Source organism: Pristis pectinata, chromosome 10 (assembly GCF_009764475.1).
Source record: "Pristis pectinata isolate sPriPec2 chromosome 10, sPriPec2.1.pri, whole genome shotgun sequence".
In the NCBI taxonomy this organism is placed as follows: Eukaryota; Metazoa; Chordata; class Chondrichthyes; order Rhinopristiformes; family Pristidae; genus Pristis; species Pristis pectinata.
Window position 1 is genome coordinate 72261173 of NC_067414.1, and position 26905 is coordinate 72288077.

At 38.9% G+C, this 26905-nt stretch overlaps 1 protein-coding gene across 1 annotated transcript in view; it reads right to left on the reverse strand.

Annotated features, from left to right (window-relative positions):
* asap2a (ArfGAP with SH3 domain, ankyrin repeat and PH domain 2a) overlaps positions 1–26905 on the reverse strand; it is a 145933-nt gene that overhangs the window by 78028 nt on the left and 41000 nt on the right. The window contains 1 exon segment of the mRNA XM_052024496.1: positions 24688–24760. Coding sequence (XP_051880456.1) covers positions 24688–24760 — 73 coding nt within the window.

The following is a 26905-nucleotide window of genomic DNA, read 5'->3' on the forward strand; positions in this document are numbered from 1 at the left end:
AAAAGGCATACCCAGGGGATTGTGATGGAAAAGTCTGACATATTATTGTAAAGTATGATTCCATGAGTAAGATCATGTCAGCTTGTTGCTTGACTAGTCCAAGGGTCAGCTCTCACAATTTAGACACTGGTCCCTAGGTGTTCATAAGGAGGACTTTGCAAGGTCACTGGGCTGGGAACAACTCGAGTGTTTGACTTTGGTGTCTAGATTGATGCTGTGTGGGCTTTCTGGGTTTTATCCTTTTTCCTGTTTTAACAGATCAGCTATGACCCAACTAAGCAGTTTACCATCCAAAAATCAAGAACTGCAGGGAGCATAGGATACAGCAAAAGCAATGGGATTAGAGAACCCCTGCAGATTACAAGAAGACTTGTAATCCAGGATTAATCACACCTTTAGTCAAGATTCTCCAGACAACATCAATCTGGATAATAATCACTCACATCCGTGCAATTGAGGAGCACTACCAATACAGGAAAAAAGGCTGTTAAGTCATAGAATCAAAGTCATACAGTACAGCCCTTCGACCAACTGCCAGCTGAGTCCACACCAATCATCAAACATCCATCGACTTTCATCCTAAAATAATTTATTTTTATTCTCCCCCACATTGCCATTAATTCCCTTCCCAGATTCTACCATTCACCTATATATAAAGAGCAATTTATGGTGGCCAATTAATCTACAAACCTGCACATCTTTGGGACATGGGAGGAAACTGTAAACCATACGGTTACAGGAAGAACATGCAGATTCCACTCAGACAGCACTGGAGGTCAGGACTGAACATGGGTCACTGGAGCCACCCTACCAGCTGTGCTACTATGTCGCCCTATAGTTGGAGTCAAAATACCAAAGCTACTCTGACAGTACCTCACAACCACTGGCTCTACCACCTAGAAAGATAAGGGGAACAGGGCCACACAATTCCAATTTAGTAAACAAATCACTCATCCAGGCCGGCGAATGAGTGGCTTCAGCATGGCTTTGTGCAGGTTGAGGTCCTGTCTCACAAACTTGATTCGAATTTTTTTGAGGAAGTGACGAAGCTGGCTGACAAGGGCGAAGGCAGTGGATGTTGCCTACATGGACTTTAGTAAAATATTTAACAAGATACCTCATGGTGCACTGGTCTAGAAGATTAAGGTCACATGGGATCCCATGACTTGGTAAGCTGGATACAAAATGGGCTTGGTCATGGAAGACAGTGCATTGGTGGAGAGGCATTTTCTGTGACTGGAGGTCTATGACCAGTGGTGTTCCTCAAGGATTAGTGCTGGGATCTCTTGCAGACAACACGAAAATGGGCAGAGTTATGGATAGTGGAGGAAGGTTGTCCAAAGGATATAGCAGGATGTAGATACAGCTGGAGATTTGGGTGGAGAGGACAGCAGATGTTGTTTAATATGGACAAGTGTGAGGTGTTGCATTTTGGTAGGTCAAATGCAAGAGGACCCTTAGGAGCATTGGGATTTTGGAGCATGTCCATGGCAAGTCCATGAAAGTGGCAACACAAGTAGATAGGGTGGTAAAGAAGGCATGCAGCATGCTTGCCTTCATTGGTTGAGCATTGAGCATAAAAAAAAGTCAGGAGGTCATGTTGCAGCTGCATAAAAATTTTAATTAGGCGAAATTTGGAGCATTGTCTGCAGTTCTAATGTGGATGCTTTAGAGGTGCAGAAGAGGTTCACCAGGATGTTGCCTGGATGAGAGAATATTAGCTACAAAGAGAGCTGGACAAATTTGGATTGTTTTGTCTACAGCATTGGAGGTTGAGGGGCAACCGGATAGAAGCATATAAAATTATGAGAGGCAAAGAAAGGATAGATAGTCAGAGTCTTTCTCCCAGGGTGGAAAATACTTGAAGCATTGATGTAAGGTAAGAAGGGAAGTGTCAGAAGGAGATTTGCAAGGCAAGGATTTTTTAAAAGCTATTATACACAAGAGTGGTAGGTGCCTGGAACATGCTGCCAGAAGAGGTGGTAGAAGCAGATACGATAGCTATGCTTAAGAGGCATTTAGACAGACACGTGAACGGACAGGGAATAGAGGGATACAGACCGTCTGCAGGCAGATGGGATTAGTTTAAAATTAGCATCATGGTTGGCACAGACACGGTGGGCCACAGGGCCCATTCCTCTGCTATTCTATGTTCAGCAATAACAATTCCAATCACATTTCTGAACTGTACTTCAAAGATGGTTAAAAGACAATGGCAAGTTGAGGGTGAATTGCATGCCATAAGATGCCCAGCCTCCTGACCTGTTATTAGTCCAATTAAGCTATTGGCCAATGATGACCCAAAGAATGCGAAGGGCCCAGCAACCACAGTGGTGATAAATGTTATGAGCAAGAGATGTACTGGAAACTCTCAAAATTCCAGAGGACAACAGATGTCACAAATCTAAACGTGAAGGCCTCCTGCACTGTAATAACAAAACCCAAAATAAACTTGCACAACAGCAACTCATCTTCCATCTGGACGTGTCTTCTGAACTCGATACCAAATTCAACAAGTTCAGATAACTTGTTTTCTCTGTGTCAACACTGGCCAGTTATGCTATAGGTTATCCATTAACTCACATTTTTTCCCTCCCTGGACACCACTCGTCTGCTGGGCATTTCTAATAGCTCTGACCAACATTGACAGCTTTTACATATCCCTTTTATTTTCACTCTCTCTCCAAGAGCACTCATTGATAGCTTTGTCAACAGTTTATCACACAGCTAGTCTCACTCTATCAGAGATATTCCCTTTGTCCCATCCATCCCTCCTTCATCCTCTCTGCAACTTAAAAGTACTCTCCTCTCTTTCCCAGAAGGGTCTTCAACCTGAAATATTAATTCTGTTCCTCTTTCCACAGATGCTACCTGATATGCTGAGTATTTACAGCATTTTCTCCAACTCACATGGCATGCATCCCAGATTGGCACTGTGCTGGTAAGATTTGATCTGCTTGTTCATGGCAATGCCCAATGGCACCAAGTTTTTCTTCTATACTCCAAGGGAACACAGCAATTAAAAACTCCCCTCAGGATCAGTGCATTGCAGGCAAGGCCAGGATTTACTGTCCATCCTTCACTGCCCCTTGAGAAGGTGATGACAACTGAATGGCTTGATAGGCCACATCAAAGAACCTTTCTAAAAAAAAAGTAAGAGTCAATCACATGGGATGGGTCTGGAGCTGCTTAACAGCCAAACCAGGGAAGTACAGCAAATTTCCTCCCCTGTTAGAATATTAGTGAACCAGATGGAATGAGGAATGTCATCATCCCATGTACACATCAGATCTCACAATGCCTTGTCAATTTCCAGAGCAAATCAAAACAATCCGCAAATGGTCTTCACAGCATTTCAATCTGGGAGTAAAGAAAATTAATGTCAATTGCGTAAAGTTGAAAAAAATAATTATGCAATCCAATTGCTCAGAAAATATTTTCAGCCAAAGGTGAATTGTGGGAGCAAAATAAGTCATCTTAAACAATTACAGCATCTTTTGCTCATTTCTCTCCACATCCTATTGATATGGTTATTACAAGGATAAAATATTCAATTCACTTTCTTGTTTAATTAGTTTATTGCTGCTTGGCAAATGTGAAAATCTGAATAGTCTGCAAGTTGAAAAACTTATTGAATTTCAAGTTTGCTAATCATCTGCCAGAGGGGAAGTTGAAAATCATGTACATTGACTTGACACTGTTTCTTCCTCCACAGATGGATTGAGTACTTTCAGCATTTTGTTTTTACTGCATTTAAATGATCTTCTAAATTGCAATCATTTTATCAAAACTTAATCAAATGTTTAAGAATCAGGATTGGCAATATTTTGGGCAGAAGAAATCCCCGAACTGCCTATAGCAGATCAGACAATATCTATGGAGAGAGTTGATATTTTAGGTTGATGAACTTTCAGACTTCTGATAAAAGTGCAATGACCCAAAATGTTAACTCAGTTCCTCTCATCACTGATTCTGTCTGACTTGAATCAGCAGCTACCCCTTCAACTTTGGGACCAGATTCTGAATCCAATCCTGCCCAATACTGAAGTCTCCTAATCCTGTAAGATTGCACTTTGTACATTTTTGACAGCATCAATCCAGGCAAAAATCAGCAAAATAAGATATCTTTATTAGTCACATGTACATCAAAACACAGTGAAATACATCTTTTGTGTAGAGTGTTCTGGAGGCAGCCCGCAAATGTTGCCACACTTTCGGCGCCAACATAGCATGCCCACAACTTTCTAACCCATACGTCTTTGGAATGTGGGAGGAAACCAGAGCACCTAGAGGAAACCCACAGCAGATACAGGGAGAACATACAAATTCCTTACAGACAGTGGGCCTGAAATGAACCTGGGTCGCTGGTGCTATAATAGCATTATGCTAACTGCTATACTACAAAGGTTAATGGGACAATCTATATTCAATGCAACCAGAAACCCTACTCTGGAAGGTTTCTAAGAAACCAGTGATGTGAAAAATACTTACAACAGTGCAGTGCTGAGATTGGGGTTACTGCAAATGGTTAGAGCAGAGGAATCTTTGTTTTGTATTTTGGATAGACCAGTACTTGGCAGTGTTGCTCTTTGCATACCAGAAACAGATACCGCACATTTGTAAGGTCTAGCATAATCTAAAAGAACACTTAGATTTACAGCTGTCCATTGTGCAACATACTTGTTGAAAACTTCCCAATAAGACCTAGAGATTTAAACCATTACTTTCTGCATCTTTTTCTTCAAATCAGAACATTTACTCTCGTATAACTTGATGCTTTATTTCGAGTTTTCCAAGGGACAGTAGACAGTTTCAATTCAATCTCCTTCTAGGAAGCTTCTAATTTCAGTTGCAGCAAAAATATTAAACAAATCCTTCAGCTGCTGGCTCAAGGAACAATACTGACAGTAAACCAGACAAAAAACTGTGCTTGAAAAACACTATGATGCTGGAGGAACTCAGCAGGCCAGGCAGCATCTGTGAAGAAAAGCAGGCGGTCAACATTTAGGGTCAGGAACTTCTTCAGCAGTCCTGAAGAAGGGTACCTGACACAAAACATTGACCGCCTGCTTTCTCACAGATGCTGCCTGGCCTGCTGAGTTCCTCCAGCATCATTATGTTTTTCATCTAGATTCCAACATCTACAGTCCTTTGTTTCTATGAAAAGCTGTGCTTACTGTAAATGGTGCAAATGTAGGGACACGAGAAATCAATATTTCAGGATATGATTTCATGCAGTCTTCATGAAGAATCACAAAGTTCAGGAAAGTAAAACCTAGGGTTTACTCAGATTCTGCCCAAAACTGTCAACTGCTGAAAGTTCTGCTTTGCAAGTTCTTAATCAATCATCATCATCATCAGGAAAGTTTGCAGTCACAACAGATCGAGGTTCTCAGAACATTATTTTGCAAACACTAGCTGTGAATTTATGGTCAGAGTTCTGAAACCTCCCACGTCACTGACCTTGAAGCTCCCAACTGAGAATCTTGTTTCCTTTTCTCACACCAACTGCTGTCAGGAATCATTTCGAGATGATCCCTGACATAGCAGTGATTTCATTAAGCTGGCAAAGCAAGCAATTACATTAAAGAATCCTCACAGACAGTATTGAAGGGGAGAAAAATGCATACATTTTTAATTAAAAATTTGAACATTAAGCAGACCTGTTGCATAACGATTGGAACATATACCCCATGATTATTTTCACTAAAATACCAAAATCATTAAAGTTTTTTAATTGTCAACCCTTGCATTTTGAAATTCAAAAACTAATTAAATTATAAATAATATTACTTATTTTAGATACTGACAGCTTGCTAAGCTGCATTTATGGCTAAAAAAACCATGTTACAAATATTAGACTTTTTTTTAATGCTTTTGTCTCAGAAGTAATTCATTAGTAGCTAAACTTCAGGTTACTGCTGATTTCCCTTGATCTTGGTAGAAAAGGTACACATTATCCTGACTGTTGCACTCATGGTCTGGTATGGCAATTCAAATGCACAGGAACACAAGAAGCTGCAGAGAGTAGTGGACTCAGCCCAATACATCACGGGAACATCCCTCCCTAACAATGATAGTATCTATATGAGGCGCTGCCTCAAGAAAGCAACATCCATCAAAATTCCCCACCATCTGGGCTATGCCATCTTCTCACAGCTAATATTGGGCAGGAGGTACGGAAGCCTCAAGTCCCACATCACCAGGTTCGAGAACAGCTACTTCCCTTCAACCATTTGCCTCTTGAGCCAACTTGCACAACCCTAATCACTACCTCAGTATAGCAACACTATGACAATTTTGCACTACATTGGACTTATTTTTTGTTCTGATAGTGTTCTTTCTTGTAAAAATTGCATATAATTTATGTTTTCCTGTGTATTTGATGCTATGTGCCTATGGTGGCTGCTGCAAGTTTTTCATTGCACCTGTGCATTCAACAATAAACTTGACTTTGACATCATCACAGGCATGTGGAGGTGCGTTGAACCACTGTTCAAATTTCGAGGATTATCACTTTGAATGACACATATTCAAAAATTATACTATAATATAGACCTTTGAGGAGATTTCCCCATCTGAGGAAACAGTATGGTGGAAAGAATACAATACATTAGAAAACTTGGGAACCAAGGAAACCACATAAATCCTAACAATTACAATAAAAAGGCTTTTTTTGCAGTAAATATTTATTTTTTAATTACATTTTATGGATGAACAAACAGTACTGGGGCTCAGAATTAAAACCAAAATATCCCAGATCCACATCCTCCACCTTGTCCTCAACCACAATGGAGGGATGATGGTGTAGCTGGACATATAAGGCAATAATTACTGTGCTCACAATTATTTCAGACTATTGCCAGGCTAACCTGTGCCTCACTTCTTCCAATTGAAGACTTCCAGATGCAAGATAGACAGAAGAAAGAATGAAAAATAAAAATTTGCGTATGTTTGATGGGTCAGGGATTGATCAAACCTCATCACATTTTCTGTGGAGTACTAAAAATCAAACATTTGAAAGACCAGAGTCCCACATCAGCCAACTCCTTACCCAGAAAGGAATTAGTGATTCAATGATACTTGAAAAACAATCCTTATACTGGAGCAATAAACATGATGCTGGAGGAACTCAGAGGGCCAGGCAGAATCTGCGAAGGGAAATGGACAATTGACACCAGCATTAGCAGTGTCTTGTGTCTCCAATCCTGATACTGTCATGATTATTTTAGCCAACAAGTTACCAAATCAATTGATTTTATTGTCAGTACTTGCCATAATGGGATTGAAAATCATGATTCAGTTGGTCCAGACAGGTAATCACCATAATACAATAGCCATGATGAAAAGATTGAGTGCTATTATCACTGTGTGATAGCAAACTGCTGGTGTGTTTCTTTTAATGATCTTGTTCTGTATTTTGGCACGATTCAATATTTAGTTCCTTGATATGCATGGTCTCCAAGTTATTCTCTAAAATGAAGCCAAGGAAATTGTGTCATTTGTGATAAGCATATGCTTCTAGTAGGAAAAGATACCAATGGATCCTCTACCATAGCCATAGACATTTCAGGTCCTCTGCTGTTACCACCCTTCCTTTGATTACATCAAGATATTTTGACAATATTAATTGCTACTAAAATACTTCAAATCTGTAACCTCCTCCAGTTACAGTTCCCAACAAACTTTGAAGCACAGACCCCTACTTCCTTTTTCCATGCTGCTTCCTTGCCGCATCTCTGATGCTCTCTCCTTAAAAGTATGAACTCTCTATTCAAGACATTCCTTAAATCACCTGTCATGTCCTTGATCCCTTTTCCGAAAAGTCTGCTTCTGGCTCAGCATCTCCATTTTTCTCCTGATACTATGCAGCACCGAGTCTGTTGTGCCATATATAACTGTTTTGTGACTTAAATAGAAAAATAATCTGACCTGCAGACTATTTCCAGCATTTTATAAAGGTCATCTATCTTAAACATTATCTGTCCTTCTTTCCCCCCCCATAAGTGCTGCCTGAGCCACTGAGTATTCCCAGCATTTTCTTTTTATTTCAGACTTCCAGCAATCTGCAGCTTGTTGTTTTTGATTGTAACTTAACCAGTTTTTGCCTCACAATCACAGAATCTTTGATAGCTATCCAACTCTTCTAAATCCCAGCAGATATAAGCCAAGTCCAACCCTTCCTTATAGGGTATCAGTCTATTAAGCTTTCTCTGAATTGCTTCCAATGTATTTACATCCTTCCATTCAAAAGTAGTCCAATATTGTACATAATATTCCAGATGTGATCTTACAACAGCCTATATTATTGAAGTATAACCTCCCTACTTTTGTCAACGGCCAATTACATCCAAGACTTTTCATGTGCCTGCAAGCTACATTACGAGCTAATGGTGCCCTACTGTTGCCCCCATCATCACGCCTAGCAACCCTAGAATAACTTTAACCTAAAGTAACCCTCAAATAACTTTAAACAATATAAAACTAGAAAATATTGATATGAAGTGGGATCAATGGTATTCAACAAAAAAAATCCGACATAAAAGTAAACAAACATGCAGCAAGGCATTATGATGGCAAATGGCATTTTGATCTTTATTGCAAGGGATTAGAATATAAATGGCTCCTTGGTGCAACTGCACAGAACTTCACGTGAGACCACACCTGGAGTACCATATACAGTTTTGGTTTCTATAATCAAGACAAGACATACTCATCTCGCTCTTTCCAGTTCTAATGAAGGGTCTTTGACCTGAAAAGAGAAACTCTGGTTCTCTTTTCACAGACACTGTCTCACCTGCTGAGTGTTTCTTGCATTTTCTGTTTTTATTTCAGACTTCCAGATTCTGCATTTTTTTTAAAATGTCATTTGAGTTTGCCCATTATACTGCATATTGATCACAGAAACAGTCATTTTCCCTCATTCTTAACCTATAGTTTCAATGTAGTATTTTATTCAAACATCCTTTCACCCTAGTTTTTGTTATTTTGTATCTTTTTAGTTTTTCCTTCATCTTGGTGCCAAATGCACTATTAATCTATTACCTTCCCTCTTATTTGTCTTAAACTGTTACCATGACCTTTATCCCCCTGCTCCATTCCACTTTCACACACTGGCCACATCAAAAGCCTACTGCTCACTCTTTTTATTCTTCCTATTGAGACCTATGCCTAGTTTAGATACACCCATCCTCCTGCTACAGTTGTTAAGGCATCATGAGTGGTGCCAGAATCACATGAAATGAACTCCAATCTCACTCTTTCCCATACCACTTCTTTGACTAGGTGCCCACGTCCCTAATCTGCTTGGACCTATGCCCATTAGTGGTTCAATTAATAACAGAGAAAATAACACTAAAGTTTAACTCTAAGCTCCACTTTCCCATTCTTTCCTCTGATGTTGAGCAACATAGACCACCTCCTCTACAATAAAAGCCAGCTCAATATGTGGGTCACCTTGACTTTAGCTAGCTAACATACCAACAAACTCTACTCTCCTTCCTCTCCTATGCCACCCCAACTTCCAAACCACCAATCCTCCCACCTCTTGAAAAGGCCATAAAAAAAATAAAACAAAGCAAAGCCCAGGGTTCACTTCCAGAAGAATGGATTTCAAAATTATTGTATTTATATTAAACTTATAAAAGATCATGTTTGGAGCGAAGAGTTTTGGCTTCCACATTATAAAAAGATGATATTAAAAAGAATAGAACATGTGAAAAAAAATTGAATGAATATATCGGAACCAAGAGTCCCAGTCTATTCAAAAGGCCGAATAGACTGGGACTCTTACCAAAAACAAAACTCATAAGTGAACATAATAACACAACTTTAAAATGTTTAAAGACTCGATAGACTAAACAGGGAAGATGTTCTCACTTGTGAGATAGACCGAAACTACAAAATAATCACTCATAAATTCAATAAGGAATTTAGAGTAAACTACTCCAAAATTATGAGAAAGTGAAACTTATTCTTGTATTAAATATTATCTTTTTGCTTCAATGACACCATGACAAATGAGGGAAAAAATATGTTGATAAGGTGAATGAAATAAAGCTAGAGAGAGCTTACAGACAATTAATACTGGCAAAGACCTTTTACTACAAATTACCTACTGCTGTAAAATTTTACAGCATTGAAAGATATTGTTGCCAACCAAATTAGCATTAAAGTCAAAATAATAAATGCACTATATAGTTTAGTCCCAGGATTGATATTAGAATAAAGGACAAATTCAGCAACCACTTAAAATTCAAAATTAATACACACTTAGCAGATGATGAGTTTCACCACTGAATAAGCTCAAGGCTTTTTCTGCATGATATTAATGAGTCCAGAATATAGATTAAGTAGTACACAATGGAACAGTGCATAATTTGTCAGTGCTTGTACAAAAAAGGTTGAATTAGGATCTTCAAGCAGGTTAATAGCATTCCTACTAACTACAAACCCTTAGGGACTTTACAACGGAAAGGATCAAATAACAGTATTGATGAAAAGGATCATCTGAATATTATAGCATTAATGAATTTTAAAGAAAGTATAAAGTCTTGTTTTTATATACAGTAGCATATTTCATGACTTTTATATGACATTCCAGAGAATGCTTAATCCCACAACATACTTCAAGTGAAAACAAAATAAGAAAATCTGCTGCTAGAAACCTAAAATAAGAACAGAAAATGCTGGAAATACTCAGCAGACCAGGCTGCATCTGTGGCCTTCTGAAGTGTTGTCACAGTTGTAATATAAGAAATGTAACAGCCAATTTACACACAGCAGATTCCCAAAAAAGACAATCACTGTTCTCATTTATAATTTAAAAAAGTGTCCATGAAGGATAAATATTGGCAAAATAGTTCTATGGGATTATTTCATGTCCACCAGAGAAAAGGAGGGTCTCAATTTAACATTTCATCTGACAGTCCCTCAGTAATGCACCAGAGTGTCTGCTTAGAATTTATATAGGACATAAATCTAGATCCTCTGATTCAAGTGCACTGAGCCACAGCTAACTCTATTTGATAACCATGTTGCTTACCAAGATGGCATCAATTCATTAAGCTAGAGATAAAATGAAGTGCTACTCGGTTTAAAGCTGTTGTTTTTTTAAATGTCTCCTTGCCTGCAAGACTCCTTAACATATATGTAAATACCTATTTAATAGCTGAGGAAAGCAGCGAGAAAAAAAACACACAGCAAGTTTAACAAAAAATATACAAGTGCAATACTAAAGAAAAAGCGTTGTTCTTTACAGATCTTTGGGTTTGTTCTTTATTTAGAAAAGACTAATCAGCAGATGGAACATTTGAACACTTTTCAGACATTGCGGTCTCCAATTACAAAGCCATTAACTGTAAGAGTAGTCTCTGAGGAACTGTACAAGCTATTTTACCACAATACAAAGTATTCATCCTCTTGTAACATACTTAGACATGAACCAAGAATGTCACTTCATCGCTTTTTCTTTTAAAAAAACGGTGTGGCTGACTGGACCAGCTGTCACTGGTCAAAAACAGCCTGGCAGCCAGCTGTCTGAACACAGTGGTAGCACTGTTTCCATAAGGTCATTTTCATGAATGTATCTTCTTCACTATTTTCTAGTGAACAGCTGCCCTTTGAGTAGAAATGTGAAGCAATCCCTGCTGATGGGCTGGCTTTAGAAATGAATGCGAATGATCTGATAGCCATTATAGAGACATGGTTGTAGAATGACATAGATCGGCTCCTGATTATTAAAGGGTACATTTCATTTAAGAAGGATTGTACCCTAGGAAAAAGTTGGAGGAGTGGCTAAATTAAATTGATAAAATTAGGATTATGGAAGCAGATTGGATAGAGATGAGAAAAAAAAGTGACAAAAGGACACTTGTGGGAATGATATATAGGCCCCTCTAATATAGTAGGATGGAGTTCAAAGGAATAAATAATGGAAACTTATCAAATATATATATGGCAATAATCATGGGGGATTTCAATCTGGAAAAATCAGAATAGGAAAGATGAATAATAATGTGTTTTCAAGAGTGTTTCATAGAATAGCATGTATTGGAGCCAAATACAAAACAGGTTCTACAAGACCTGGTATTGTGTAAACTGATAAAAAGTTAATCGCTGGGTTACTGTGATCATGATATCATTGAATTTTACATTTAGTTTTTAAGGGAGAGGAGAATGATACTAAAACTAGTATACAAGGGCACGAAAAGCAGAGTTGGCTAAAGCGAGTAGGTTAAGGAACCAATCGATCAAGATGCAGACAATTTAAGGGATCTTTCAGAATGCACAGAATAGATACACTTCAACAAGATAGAAAAATTCAAAAGTTGGACCCACTACCATCCATGATTAATTAAAATGGTGACTATACCTGCAGGAAGTGTGTCCAGCTCCTGTCTGACCACAGAGCAATTAGAACTGCGGTTGGATTCACCATGGAGCATCTGCGATGCTGAAAATGTCATTGCTAGCATGTTTAGTGAGTTAGTCACGCTGCAGGTACAGAAAGAAAGGAGATGGGTGACCACCAGGAAGGGCAGTAAGGCCAGGCAGGTAGTGCAGGGGTTCCCTGAAGTTATTCCCCTCTCAAATAGGTATACTGATTTGAATACTGTTGGTGTTGGTGTTGGGGAGGAATGGCCTCTCAGAGGGAAGTGGCATCAGCAGCTAAGTTCATGGCACCACTGTTGATTCCGATACAGAGGAGGGAAAAATCTAAGTGAGCAGTTGTGGTGGGGAATTCATCAGTGCCGGGAACAGACAGGCATTTCTGTCAGACACCAGAATGGTATGTGCCTCCCTGGTGCCAGGGTGACAAATGTCTCAGAGAGCTTACAGAACATTCCAAAACCGACAGAAGGTTGTGGCGACAGTGGCACTAATGACATAGGTAGAAAAAGGGAGGAGAACTACAAAGTGAATTTAGGGAGTTAAGCAGATGGTTAAAAAGCAGGACCTTTAGGGATTTAATCTTAGGATTTCTCTCTGCCATGTGCTAGAAAAGGAGGAAGGACCAGACAGCTGACTGCATAGTAAAGAGCTGGTGCAGGGGGGAGCTCATTCAGTTAGGGTGAGGATCAGGTGGGACCTGTATGAGGACGACAGGTTCCACCTGAACTGGAAGGTGACTAATATCTTTGTAGGAAGCTTTGCTCATGCTGCTCAGGAGGGTTTAAACTAATTTGGAAGGGGGGGGGATGGGGGGGAAAGAATGGGAATGGGAGGCATATTAGCAGTGTAACTGGTGGGGAAATTGACTTAAATGTAGGAGGATAAATCAAGTCCAATGGGCAGAGCAGACAGAGGCAGGAAAAGGAGCATGGGAGGGTTGATAGGCTCAACCACATTTACTTTAATGCAAGAAGCCTCACAGGCATGGTAGATGCGTTTAGAGCGTGGATCAACACATGCAATTACAATATCAGTGCAATCACAGAAACAGTTGAGGGAAGGGCAAGACTGACAACTTAATGTTCCTGGTTATAGAATTTTCAGACATGACATATGGGGATGCAGAAGAGGAGGGGGAGTTACATTACTGATGAAGGAAAACATCATGACAGTACTTGAAGATATCCTGGAGGGAACATCCAATGAGGCACAAGGGTAGGAATAAGATGGGCAGTTTGCTGCTGTTATACTATACGCCTCCCAATAGCCAGTGGGAATTAGAGGAACAGATATTTAAGCAAAAAGGTCCAAGAGCAATAGGATTATGGCAGTGGGGAATTTTAACTTTCACAATATTGACTGGGAACGTCAAAGTGCATCCCCTTGCACTTATTGGGATTAAATTCCATCTGTCAACACTCTCCCCAACTTTCCATCTGTATCCTGCTGTAGCCTTGGACAATCTTCTTCACTATCTACACCACCAATTTTTTTGTGTCATTCTAATCATTCCTCCTACATTCTCATCCAAGTTGCTAATATATATTCACAAACAACAAAGATCCCAGCACTGATCCCTGTGACACATCACTGGAACATGCTGCCAGAGGGGTTGGTGGAGGCAGATACTATTGCTTTATTTAAGAGGCATTTAGATAGTCACTTGAATAGGCAAGACATAGAAGGATGAGGACAATGCAGGAAATAGGATTAATGTAGGTGGGCAAAACAGTCGGCATGGACATGGTGGGCTGAGGGGCTTGCTGCTGGACTCTATGACTCGAACTTTAAAGAAAAAACGTTCAACTACAGAGAGGCAGTTGGCAAGTCAGAAGATTGGATAGAATATAAAAACAATGACAAGGATTAATATGGAAGGAGAAATTAAAGGACTAGACAGAACTAGCTAGAAATGCAAACACGAGTTTTTTTTTAAAAAAAGGTTAACAAAGTAGCATTGGTCCTCTAGAAAGCAACTCTGGGGAAATAGTAAAAGAATCTATGATCTAATTAGTGGCGTGTCAAAGAAATCAGTACTAGGTCCTCAACTTCTTCCAATTTCTGGAAATGATTTGGATGATGGTACCAAAGGTATGGTTGCTAAATTTGTTGTTGACGCAAGGATGGATAGGAAAGCAAGTTGTGAAGAGGACACCAGGAGACTACTGGTAATGCTTTGCCAAAAAAAAAGAATGCAGGTACAGCAAATAATTAGAAAAGCTAACAAAATGTTATTGTTTATTTCTGGGAAATTGAATACAGAGGGAGGATTTGCCTACGTTTTATAGGGTATCAGTGTGATCACATCTGCAGTACTAAATACAGTATTGATCTCCTTAAAGATGCAAATCCATTAGAAATACTCAGAGAAGCTTTATCAAACTAATACTTGGACTGGGCAGGTAGTCCTGTAAGGAAAGGTTGAACAGGCGAGGTTTATATCCACTAGAGTTAGAAGAATGAGAGATGATGATTGAAATAAGGTTCTGAGGGGTGTCGACAGAGTAGGTGTTCCAACGAGGATGCTTCCTCATGTGGGAACACCTAGAACTGTGGGCTTCACTGTTTGAAATTCAGAGGCAGAGGAGGTGAAATATTTTCTCTCAAAGAACTGAGTCTTTGGAACTTCTTCCTGAAAAGCTGGTGGAAGCAGAGTCTTCTATTGGTATTGGTTTATTATTGTCACTTGTACCGAGGTACAGTGAAAAGCTTGTCTTACAAACCAATCATACAGGTCAATTCATTACACAGTGCAGTTACATTGAGTTAGTACAGAGTGCATTGAAGTATTCTAAGGTAGAGGTAGATAGATTCTTAACAAGCAAGGGAGTGACAGCTTACCAAGGTTATGTGGGAACAGAGTTGAGGTTACACTGAGATCAACTACAATGTCTTTGAATGGCAAAGCAGAAACAATTGGCCTACAATTTTTCCTAATACATTCTTGTTTGTATGTTTTTGTTTAATCTTTTAAAGGAGCACCACCTTCTTATAAAAAATATTTACTTAATATTTCAAAAAGAAATTCAGGTCATTTTGTCACAAATATTCTATCAACATAAAAATGACAAACTGATTAGCAGTCATAGACCAGATGCCTCTGCTGCTCCATACAGGCAGCAGAGTCAAGCAAGCTCTTTTCTACCAGGCAGCTGAAAGTGAAAAAAGATCTCCCAAACATTTTGTATTTAAGCAATTATCATTTAGAAGCAACAAGGAAGATTTCCATCCTGTTATAATTCCTTATAATAGAGCCCTGTGAGGTAGAAGGGGAAAAAAAAAGGTTTTCTTTTTAAAAAGCACCAGAGGAGCAGGAAAAATATGTAAACCAGGCACAAAATAGTTTCAAAGCTGCAGCAATCCTACTTCATTACACCAAGCTATTATCACATAAATCCTGTTCAAGTCGAAGACAACTATTTTAATTAAAAGCTGATATTATAGACAGGCCAAGAATGCAAGACAGAAAATTGCCGATGGCCAAGGTTTGTGCGAGGGAGAACAGGTGAAGTGAATAGAAACCTTTAAAACAGTTGTTTGTCTATAAGGCATATGCCCTCAGTTCTCTTCCTTACAATTATGAAATATGGGTCATGTACTTGAACCCAACAGCAAAATCCATACAGTCATCAGGGACCAATAGAACATGAATAAAGCACATGACAAAACTGGCCTACAATCCATGCAAATTACATTGAATGCTGATAGACTTCACTGACTAAGATTCAAGAAGTGCATACTTCAAGATTGTCTGCTAAAGAGCTGAACTTTATGGCCAACTCAAAAATTGAACAAGGTGCGGAGCAAGATCAAAGCTCCAATATAATGATATGGTTACGAAAGATATCAAGAAAGTCACTGCATTTGGTGCTCCAAGTGTGGCTTCCTCTACATTGGTGAGACCAAATGCAGACTGTGACTATTTTGCAGAAAATCTGCGCTCTGTCCATAACTGCAATCTGCATCTCCTTGTTGCCAGTCACTTCAACTCCCCCTCCCACACTAACACTGACATGTCAGTCCTCGGCTTCCTCCACTGCCAGGAGAATTCCAAGTGCAAACTGGAGGAACAGCACCTCATTTTTCATCTTGGAACCTTGCAGCCTAACAGCATTAACATTGAATTCTCCCACTTTAAGTACCCCCCCCCCCCACCATGCTTTTCTTCTCTTTCCCAGCCTACCTTTTTCTCCCCCCTCTCTCCTCACCTTTGACCCATCCCCCAGTGAATCTGCAATCCGCTCTCCCCTCCTCCCCCACACCTATCAATCACCATCACTTACCTGCATCTACCCATCACCATCTATGTCCACCCCATATCCCCTCTTTCAAAACACGAGAAAAGACAGAACATCTCTTATTTAAAGTAAAGCAAGAGGGAAGCAAGGAAGTACTTTTTAGATAAGTTGTGATGCCTGAACAAAGTGGAGTGATGCTAATGAATTTACATTACATTGCATACAATAAGTAACACAGAAACAGGCCTGTTGGCCCAATGTCAACATGAATGCTTCAGTGAAGTCTTCACAGATTATTCCTTGTCTAATTCTACTATTCCCTTCTTCTCATGTGCTTACCTAGCTTCCCCTCAAATACAATCTATATCATTTGCCTTAACTGCTCCATGTGGTGGTGAGCTCCAGATTCTCACTACTCCTTGGCTAAAATAAATTTCTTCTGAATTTCCTACATCATTCCTTGGTGACCACTTTAATTTTATACAGTTTAACACCAACATCATTTAAAGAAATTCTGTCAAACCTCCCACCAAGCCTTGCTCAGTTTTTTTTGGAATGATAGAGCACACAGCCAAAAGTCACAAATATCCAATACAACGCGACATGATGTAGTATTGTTAAAGTCCAGGTTACATTATTGCACAGGATTTTGGACAGTGGGTCAATCATCATAAAAGTAAAGTGTTTAACATGATTACATCAGCAAGTCTTTCTAGTCTACCCAAGGAAATATCTATAATGGAGACCAATTTATAACAATTCAATTAGATAATTATAAATTTACACAGGAAAGTTATTATCCATTAATTGGCACACATGAATATAGGCCAAAATTTTCAAATCAAATAACTTCAGAATTGAGAAAAAGAATTTAATATTTTCATGTTCCTTAAAGTGATAAGTCAAAAGGCCACAATTTGCTACATAACAACAGTGAAGCTATTAGGGCTCGCTTTTTTTTTGTTCAGAAATTCTACAACTTCTGTTATAATCCAGCAACAAAAGAAACACACTGAGTCATGATTCAGTGTTAAAAACTATTTTATTAATAACTACTTATGATAATAAGAAAAATAAAAGTAAAAATGTTAGTATGTTAGAAGTAAAAATGTTAAACCTTGAACATTAACCCCAAAAACTAAACTCTGTGTGTGTGGGGCAAAGTCCCAAACTCCAAGTCCAGGAATGGTTCTTAAAGTTCAGTTCAGCAAGCCATAAGGTGAAACATGAGCAAAGGCTTCTTCAACAACCACCGTTGTCCGAAGATAAGACGTAGATGTAGAGAGAACATAGAGAATAATTACGAAATCCAAATGTTCCACAATGGAACCCAAACAACACCTCAGTGTTTACTCGGTAGTGACATCCTCACCCCGAAAAGCATCCAAATCGTGGCCATCCACACAAATACCTGTTTCCTTCTACAGGTCAGCAACAAAGTGAACTCCACTGGATTACTTCCAATTTCCATACGTGGATTGCAGTAACAGTCACAGTTATTGTTTCTCATCCATCGATAGAGAAACTAGCAGGCTGGTATCTCTCTCCCTTTTCTCTCTCTCTCTCCCTCTTCGACTTCAACTGACTTCTTCAACAACGTCATTATGTCCTTTATCTTTGGTTGACGTAAGCACGCCACACACACACACACACACACACAACTACTCTATCTTAAAGGGACATTCACTGAGTCAATAACACTTCAGACATGGTTAAATGTCAAAATCCCCAAATTGCTCTCCAGGATAATACAAACACAGCATCTCAAGGTCTGGATCATCATTGAAAGCACTACAAAAAGTGAAATTGGTTCATCAGCAAGGTGAGAATTAAACTTGCCACAGAAATGAGCCTTGCCCATTTCAAATTAAAATAATTTGACTTGTTAATTACTTGCAATCAACCTCTTGGCACTGAAAATTAGTGTTCAAAATCATGTCATCTGGGTATTAATAGCAACATTTTGATTTTTTAAATCTCAGATCATTTTGCTGTGCTTATTTTCACCATTTCCTGAATCCAAGCTTCCTTTCTCTACTCCGTCCATAATCAATTTGGTGCTGATTTCGTCCACTGATTGCTCCTATTCTTCTTTAGGATAGACAGTCGAAATAGAAAATGGTGGCATTTTTAAATATTTTGAATTTGGATTAAGGATTTGATGAAAAGACGTTACCAGGATGGATTACACTTGCAATGAGTAATCTGAAGTTAGAAAAAAGTGCCAAATAAAGTTAAGTAACTCAAGTTTGCACTGGTCAATACACATTTCATTGCATTTACATTTCAGGTGCTCGGGGGGGTGGGGGGCATTCAAGAGAGAGTGCAAATAACATAGTGATGATGATTAGCACCTTAAATACTGTTTCAGCAGTCAGAAGCATAGTCCCAAAGGCTGTGCTGCCTACCCACTATCAAGGTCAAAGTCTTTGTCTTAGGGCTGAAGAGGAACCTGGAGTTGGAAGGGAAAGATGCAGATGACATGGCCCATGATATAGATAGCACAAAGAAATAAAGAGGTCCTACTGAAGGCATAGAAGTAACTATGGTACAAATTAAAGAGCAAAAGCACAAAGGTAAGAATATCTGGATGATTACCCAAACTGTGTGCAAATTGGTACAGAGCACATAAGTTCACAGAACTGAATGCATGGATTGAAAATTAATGTGGGAGAAATGGTTTCCATTTCATGGGACAATGATACTGGAGAAAAGAGGAAGCTGCTCCATTGCGACAGACTTCACTTGAATGAGGGTGGGGCTAGCATCCAAACAAATTGATAACGTGCTGTAGATAAGGTTTAAACTAAGTGGTAGTGGGGTGGATTCTGGTGAGGGGAAATATTGAAAGGCAAAAAAAGTGCAGGGTAGTAAAATGGGCAAAAATATCCAGAATACATCAGGAATAAGCCTGTGCATGTAAACGCAAGACTACAGGTCCAATTAGTGTCAGTGTTAGGGAAAAAAAAGTGGTACAAAGACAAAATTAAAGACTATCAGAATTCATGCAGAATTCGTAACAAGGTAGTTGAATTAATGACACAAGAAAATAAAGATATCCAATACCCATAACAGAGATGTGGCTGCAAAGTGCCCAAGTTTGGGGAAGGTATTAAATATTCTAGAATACCATTTTTTAAAAAAATAGGGATAGGTAAAATAGAAACAGGAGTGGGTAGCCCTGATATTTTTAAAAAAGAGAGATAAAAGCAGTAGTCAGGAAGTACTTAGGCTCAGGAAATTAAGTTGAGGAATCAATTTGGGTGGAGCAAAAAACATTAGGAGTTTTATTAGCATTTCCTCACCTCCCAAACAGCAGTGTTAATGCAGTGCATACTGTGAATCAGGAAATTAAAGGTGATTGTAATAGTATAATCACAAGGAATCTTAATCTACAAAGAGACTGGGCAAACAAAATGAGTCGTAAGTGTGAAAAATGAAGTTGATGCGTGTATAAGTGTGTTATATTGATCCAGAAAATCATCTATTAGGAGCACACTGTACAGCGAACAGGTGATTTTTGAACTGTACAGTAGGAAAGGTTTACTTGAAGATGTACTTAAGGGATCTTTAAGGAACAGTGTTTAAAATATTATAGAATTTTATTTTTGTCATGGACAAAGAATCATACAGCAGAGAAACAGGTGATTCAACCCATCAAGTCTGTGCCAACCATGAAGCACCCAGATACACTAACTCAACTCTAATCCCATTTTATTCTCCCCATATTTCCATCAAATACCCCAGATTCTACTTCTCACCTCAGGGCAAGTTACAGTGGCCAATTAACCCAAGAAGTGGTACATCATTGGGATATGGGAGGAAACCAGAGCATGAAGAGGAACCCCATGTGGTCACAGGGAGAACATGCAATAGAGCACCAGAGGTCAGGATTAAAACCCTGGATCCTTGGAACCGTGGGGCAGTAACTCTACAAAATGCACTAGCGTGCCATCCCATTAAATTCTATCTGAATCCAGAGTGTAAAATGTGAACAAAGCAAACTACTATGCTTGAGGCACGAGTTGGCTATGGTTGATTGGGAAAGTACATTCAAACATATGACAGAAAACAATCAATCAATCAATGGTTAACAATTATAATATACATTCATTTAAAACAGAAGTGGTCCAGTTGTGATTAAGAGAGGTTAAATATATTACCAGGTCAAAGGAAAAGGCTGACAATCTTGCCAAAACAAAAGCAGCAAATCTGAGGATTGAGAAATTTCAGAATTCAGCAAAGGAGGACCAAGGCATTGAAAGGAAATGGAAAGGAGAATACAAGTAGACTTGTGGAAAAAGCTTCTTTAGAACTGTAAAAAGCAAATAATTTGCAAAACAATTATGTGAACCCCCCCCCCCCCCCCTTACATGCTGAAACAAGCAAAGTTATATTAGGGATCAAGGAAATGACAGAAATTAAACAAATATTTTATGCGCATCTTCATGGAAAACACAAAGTACCTCCCAAAAATTATAGACGACTACTGCTCCAGAGCCTACAAGGAGCTCAAAAGAAATTACTAGTAAAGCATTCGTATTAGAGGAATTAATTGAAAGGCTGTAAATGTAGCCACACTAAGAACTGAAAAGGGAAAGAGAAAATAGGGAATTACAAACCAGTTAGTCTAACATTAATTGGAAAAATATTCAAGTAGTAATAGAGCACTTTGAAAATAATAATAGGAATGAGCAGAGTCAACATGCATTTACGAAAGGGCAATCGTACTTGATAAATCTGTTCGAGTTTCTCAAGTAACTAGTAAAATGTACATGGGCAAACCAGTTGGTGTGTTTGGGTTTTAAAGACAGCCTTTAATAAGGTGTCGCACAAGAGATTATTAAGCAAAATCAGAGTGCAACATATTGGGGTAATATACTCACACAAATTGAGGATTGGTTAACGGACAGAAACTGTGTTGAAATAAATAGATCATTTTAAAGTTGGGAGGCTGTGATTAATGGCACGCCACCAGGATTGGTTCTGGGGGCCCTGCTGTTCACTATTCATGTATCATGTTCATGTTCACTATTTTACTGTATCCATTTTACTTGGATACAGTAAAATGTTCCATTTCCAAATTTGTTGATGATACAATGCTAGGTGGCAGTGTGTACTATAAGGATGATGTAGAGATACTGCAAGGGATTAATGACAGATTAAGTGAATAACCATGGATATGTCAGATGAAGTATATCCAGGAGAAACAGTGTCATCCATTGGTAGAAAAAAAATAGAAAGGTGGAGTTTTTATACTGAAAAAGTTGAGATTAAGAAGTCTTGGCTTTCAGAGAGATTTGGATGTCCTTGTGCACAAATCACTGCAAGTAGAGCAAGCAAATAGGAAATCAAACCTATATTGGCCATTATTTTAAGAGGATACGAGTACAAGAATAGAAACCTCTTGCTCCAATTACATAGGCCCCAGGTAAGACTACATTTGGAATACTGTGAACAGGTCTGGTAACACACTCAAGGAAGGATGTCTTTGCATTAGAGGGAGTACAGCAAAAATTCACCAAATTTATTTCTTGGACAGTGGGATAGCCATACAGGAGTGAATAACCAAACTGGCCTATATTTGAGTTTAGTAGAATGAAAGGAGATTGCATTGAAATATGCAATATTCTTATGGGGCTTGACAGGGTAGATGCCAACTTAATATCTTCCTTGGCTGCAGTGTCTAGAACCAGAAGTTACAGTCACAAAATAAAAGATTGGCCATTCAGTTCAGACGAGAAATGTCTTCTCCTAGAGGGCTGTGAACCTTTGGAATTCTCAACCCACGTGTGGTGTGGAAGCTCAGTAGCTGAATATATTTAAGACAGAGATTGATGGATTTTAAAACATATGGGGAAATCAATAGATATAGAGTTAACGTAGGGAAGTGGTGCTAAAGGGGAAGATCAGCTATGATCATATTGAATGGTGCAGAAGACAAGGGTCCAAGTGGCCTATTCCTACTTCTCCTTTTGTGTTCTTATGTTCTAATGACTTCTACTAATCAGTTTATGGCAGATAGTCCAAGACAAACTGTGAACCTACTAGTTAATATAATGAAACATGTGCACAGAAAAAAACAAAACAGAAGTATCAGATTTTTATTAGAATTAGAACTCAGTAACACCTTTCTGCAATTAAACACAGCCAAATTGTTGATACAGGCCATTTGTCCATCTATTTTTAAAAAACCCAAATGCTTAGTACAACTGAATAAGAAACAATGCTGAGGATCCACATAAGCATCAAAACTGTATTTCTAACATCCTACAGACAAAATTCCCAAAAACAAATAAGAACAGGTGTGTGCTTAATAATAACTGGTTGCAATGAGATACCCAAAAACTGCAGCACTACTTCTCTGACTCAAATTCTTCATAAATTCTGCAACACCTGCTTCCATCGTTCAGGTACCCAAACACCCCTTCCAAATGAATCAGTAAATACTTGCAATTCTTCTGATTTAGTAAACTGCATCTAATGTGGTCTCCTCTATAAGGAAAGCAGATACAGATTGGGTAATTATTTTGCAGAACACTTCATTCAGTCCACAAAGACGACACTGAGCTTCCATTCAACTGTTACTTTAAATTCTTTAATCCACTCCCAATCTGACCTTTCGTCATTGAAATCCAATACTGTTTCAACAGGAGCAGCACCTCATCTTCTGAGCTAACACATTGTCTAAGATTGTTGAATTCAAGGTTGCAATCAGCCATTTCTAGCATGCAGGTTGTTGTTCTCTTCATTCTTCTAGCATTTCAAAAGTCATTTGCCTCCTATTTGCACCACCTTCAGACACACCTTCTGTTATCCATTAAACTTTTACCTCTTTCAGCTGTCACAACCACATGTCCTTCACTCTCTTGTTCTCCATCCATCACAAACCTTCCCTTTTATTCTCTCCACCCCTCCCTATTTTCTCTGCAACTTAAAATTTATTTTATCTTTCACCAGTTCTGATGAAAGGTCAGCAACATGAAATGTTAACTGCTTTTCTCTCCTCAGACCTGCTGACTACCTCCAGCATTTTCTCTGCTTTTATTTCAGATTTCCAGTGTCTGCAATATTTTCCTTTTGGACTCGAAGTTTTACTTTCAGTGGCCAACTTTCTTCTCCCCTCCCTGAAGGGTAGGAGAATCAACAACATCCTGTATTCAGGACTCTGTTCCAAAGGATCATTATTCTTTGAAATATTGGCCCGAATTTTGCAGGCATTGATAAACAAAAATGCCAAATATTTACTTCTGCTACAGACTTCCAATAGTGTTTTTCCCTGGAAATTTGCAATAATTGGAAATCCAAAACAGAGTAATGTCCTTTACAGGGAATCTGACTCTTGTGAACATGAAAACCCACTCTACGTCTTGTTAGCCAAAATAAAGTTCACTGAAACCCATACAATCTTAACCAGAAAGTATGTTAGAATAGGCAAGTCAGTGCAAAAGCAATAAGTGAAATAAAGAGGGATTAAAAAAAGATCAAAATATGATGAAGAGAGCAAGAGCGAGGCAGGCAGAGGGCGCAAGACAGTGATTAAATTCTGAAGAAAAGATTAATTTCTACTGCCAGAGGGGTTGTTTGGCAATAATTAAAATTTGATTTATTCATGAATGGACATGCCTTAATGTTTCCCATGTGTTTGGTGGATATCTTTTAGTTAAATACCACAACTTTACACCCTTCTCTGTATTTCACTGTCACGTCATTTGACGACGTATTGCCATAGCACATCCAGAGCAGCAGGGGACCTGGGTATTACCTTCCTTATATCCACATTTAACTGTGTACATACAATCAAAAAGGTGTTATTCAATTTATTCTTTAATATGGGATACAACATGAATCATACAATTTTTATTCCAAAATCCAAGTTTTTTTTTGTCTGCAATTCAGTCCAAAAGTCACTCCAAGTCAAATGTGTTATTTTGGTTTCGTTAACCTTGGTTTGGGAACAGAAGAATACGTACACGCTGAGCACATGCAGATCAAATCAAAAGGCCACACAAGATTTACTCCTTTACTGCATCCAGGTATTGAAGTAGTTCCTCACCTAGTCCAGATGTATAAATAGCTTTAACAGATTTCTTCATCTTTTGCAACACTCCACGATCCACATCCAGTGCCTAAAAATAAAAAATATACATATATGAAAGAAAAAGCAAAGCAATTAACACAACTTAAGGAAAGTTTGATTATGCTCTATAATTAATTAATTTAGGTCTGTAACTGGAATAGTTTTTACTGGATGGGAAACATATATTTAAGCATCACACCAGACTCTTAAATATTGTTTGTGGTTGAATAAAACTGATTTGTGACCCATTAATAAAAGTATGATTCACTTAGCTTTGCTGATAATTTTCAAATTAGGATTTGAAAAAGTTGATTTACAGCTCTCTACTGTTCCAGACTCTGATAGAACAAACCAACAGGAAAAATGCACTTAGCACCGTAGTTACCTATTGTACAAGCAGCATATTGTCAATTACCATTACCAGGAAACCCAAATTAGCTATGTTAACCTTTTCAACTCTATAATATAATCTATAACACACATGTGCATACTTTAGTAGTTTCTATGCATACTCAGTGTTTGTGAATGACAGCTTTGACAGTATAGTGAGCCTGTAGGCAGTTCTTCACTGGCTGTCAAAGCCTTTCTGCAAGTGCAGCAGTCTGCCAGTGATGAGATTGCCCCTAATTCTATGCTAGGCCCAATGGCTGAAAGTCAGAATCCCAGTGGATGACTATGCCTGGACCACAATGGAACAAACAGCACAGCCTTCAAAGTCAAAGTCGAGTTTATTGTCTTATGCACAAGTACATGTATGCACAGATGCAATGAAAATCTTATTTGCAGCAGCATCACAGGCTCATAGCATCAGAAACACAACATTCACAAGAAAAACACAAATTAAACCTAAAATTATACTTTGATTAAAATTTCATTTATTCATGAATGGACATGCCCTAATAAATAATTTTACAATAATGACAATTAGAAAGACAATTAGAACAAAAAAAGTCTATTGTAGTACAAAGTGATCATATTGTTCCAATACTATAGTGATAAGGGTTGTGCCAGTTGGTTCAAGAGGCAAATGGTTGAAGGGACGTAGCTGTTCTTGAACCTGGTAGCATGGGACTTCAGGCTTCTGTACCTCCTGCCCGACGGTAGCTGTGAGAAGATAGTATGTCCTGGATGGTGGGGATCTTTGATGATAGATGCTGCCTTCTTGAGGACACTACCTCATGTAGATACTACTGATGGTGAGGAGGGATGTGCCCCTTACGTACTGGGCTGTGTCCACTACTCTCCGCAGCCTCTTACTCTCCCGTACATTCAAACTGTCATACCAGACCATGATGCAACCTGTCAGGATACTTTCAACAGTACATCTGTAGAAGTTTGTTAGCGTGTTCAGTGATATGTCAAAAGTAGATACCAGCGCACCTTCCTTGTAATTGCATCTATGTGCAGGGCCCAGGAATGGTCATCTGATATGTTAACACCCAGGAAATTAATGCCACTCACCTTTTCAAATGCCAATCCACCAATGTAGACTGGCACACCTTCAGCCCCTCTTCCCTTTCCTGAAGTCAATCAGCTCTTCAGCTTTACTGACATTGAGAGAGAGGTTGTTGTTATGGCACCACTCAACCAGGTATCCTATTTTGCTCCTGTACGCCAACTCATCACCACCTATGATTTGTCCAACATCAGTGGTGTCATATATGGCACTGGAGCTGTGCTTAGTCACACAGTCATGTGTGTATAGGGAGTAGAGCAGGTGGCTAAGCATGTAGCCTTGAGGTGGACCCACGTTGCTGGTCAGTGAGGAGGAAATGTTGTTCCCAATCCTCACTGATTCGGGTCTGTTGATGAGGAAGTAGAGGATCCAGTTGTCGAGGGAGGTACAGAGGCCCAGTTCTTGAAGCTTGATGATAAGTTTGGATGGGATGATTGTGTTGAATACCGAGCTGTAGTCAATGAACAGCAGTCTGATGCATGTGCTCTTGTTGTCCAGATAGTCCAGAGCAAAGTGAAGAGCTAGAGAAATCACAGCTGCTGTTGACCTGTTGTGGCAGTAGGCAAATTAAAGTGGATCCAGGTCATCATCTCTGAAACAGGAGTTGATTTGCACCAAAACCAACCTCTCAAAGCACTTCATTACAGTTGATGGAAGCACTATCAGACAGTAGTCATTGAGGCAAGTCACTATGCTCTTCTTGGGCACCAGTACAATAGATGTCTTTTTGAAGCAGAT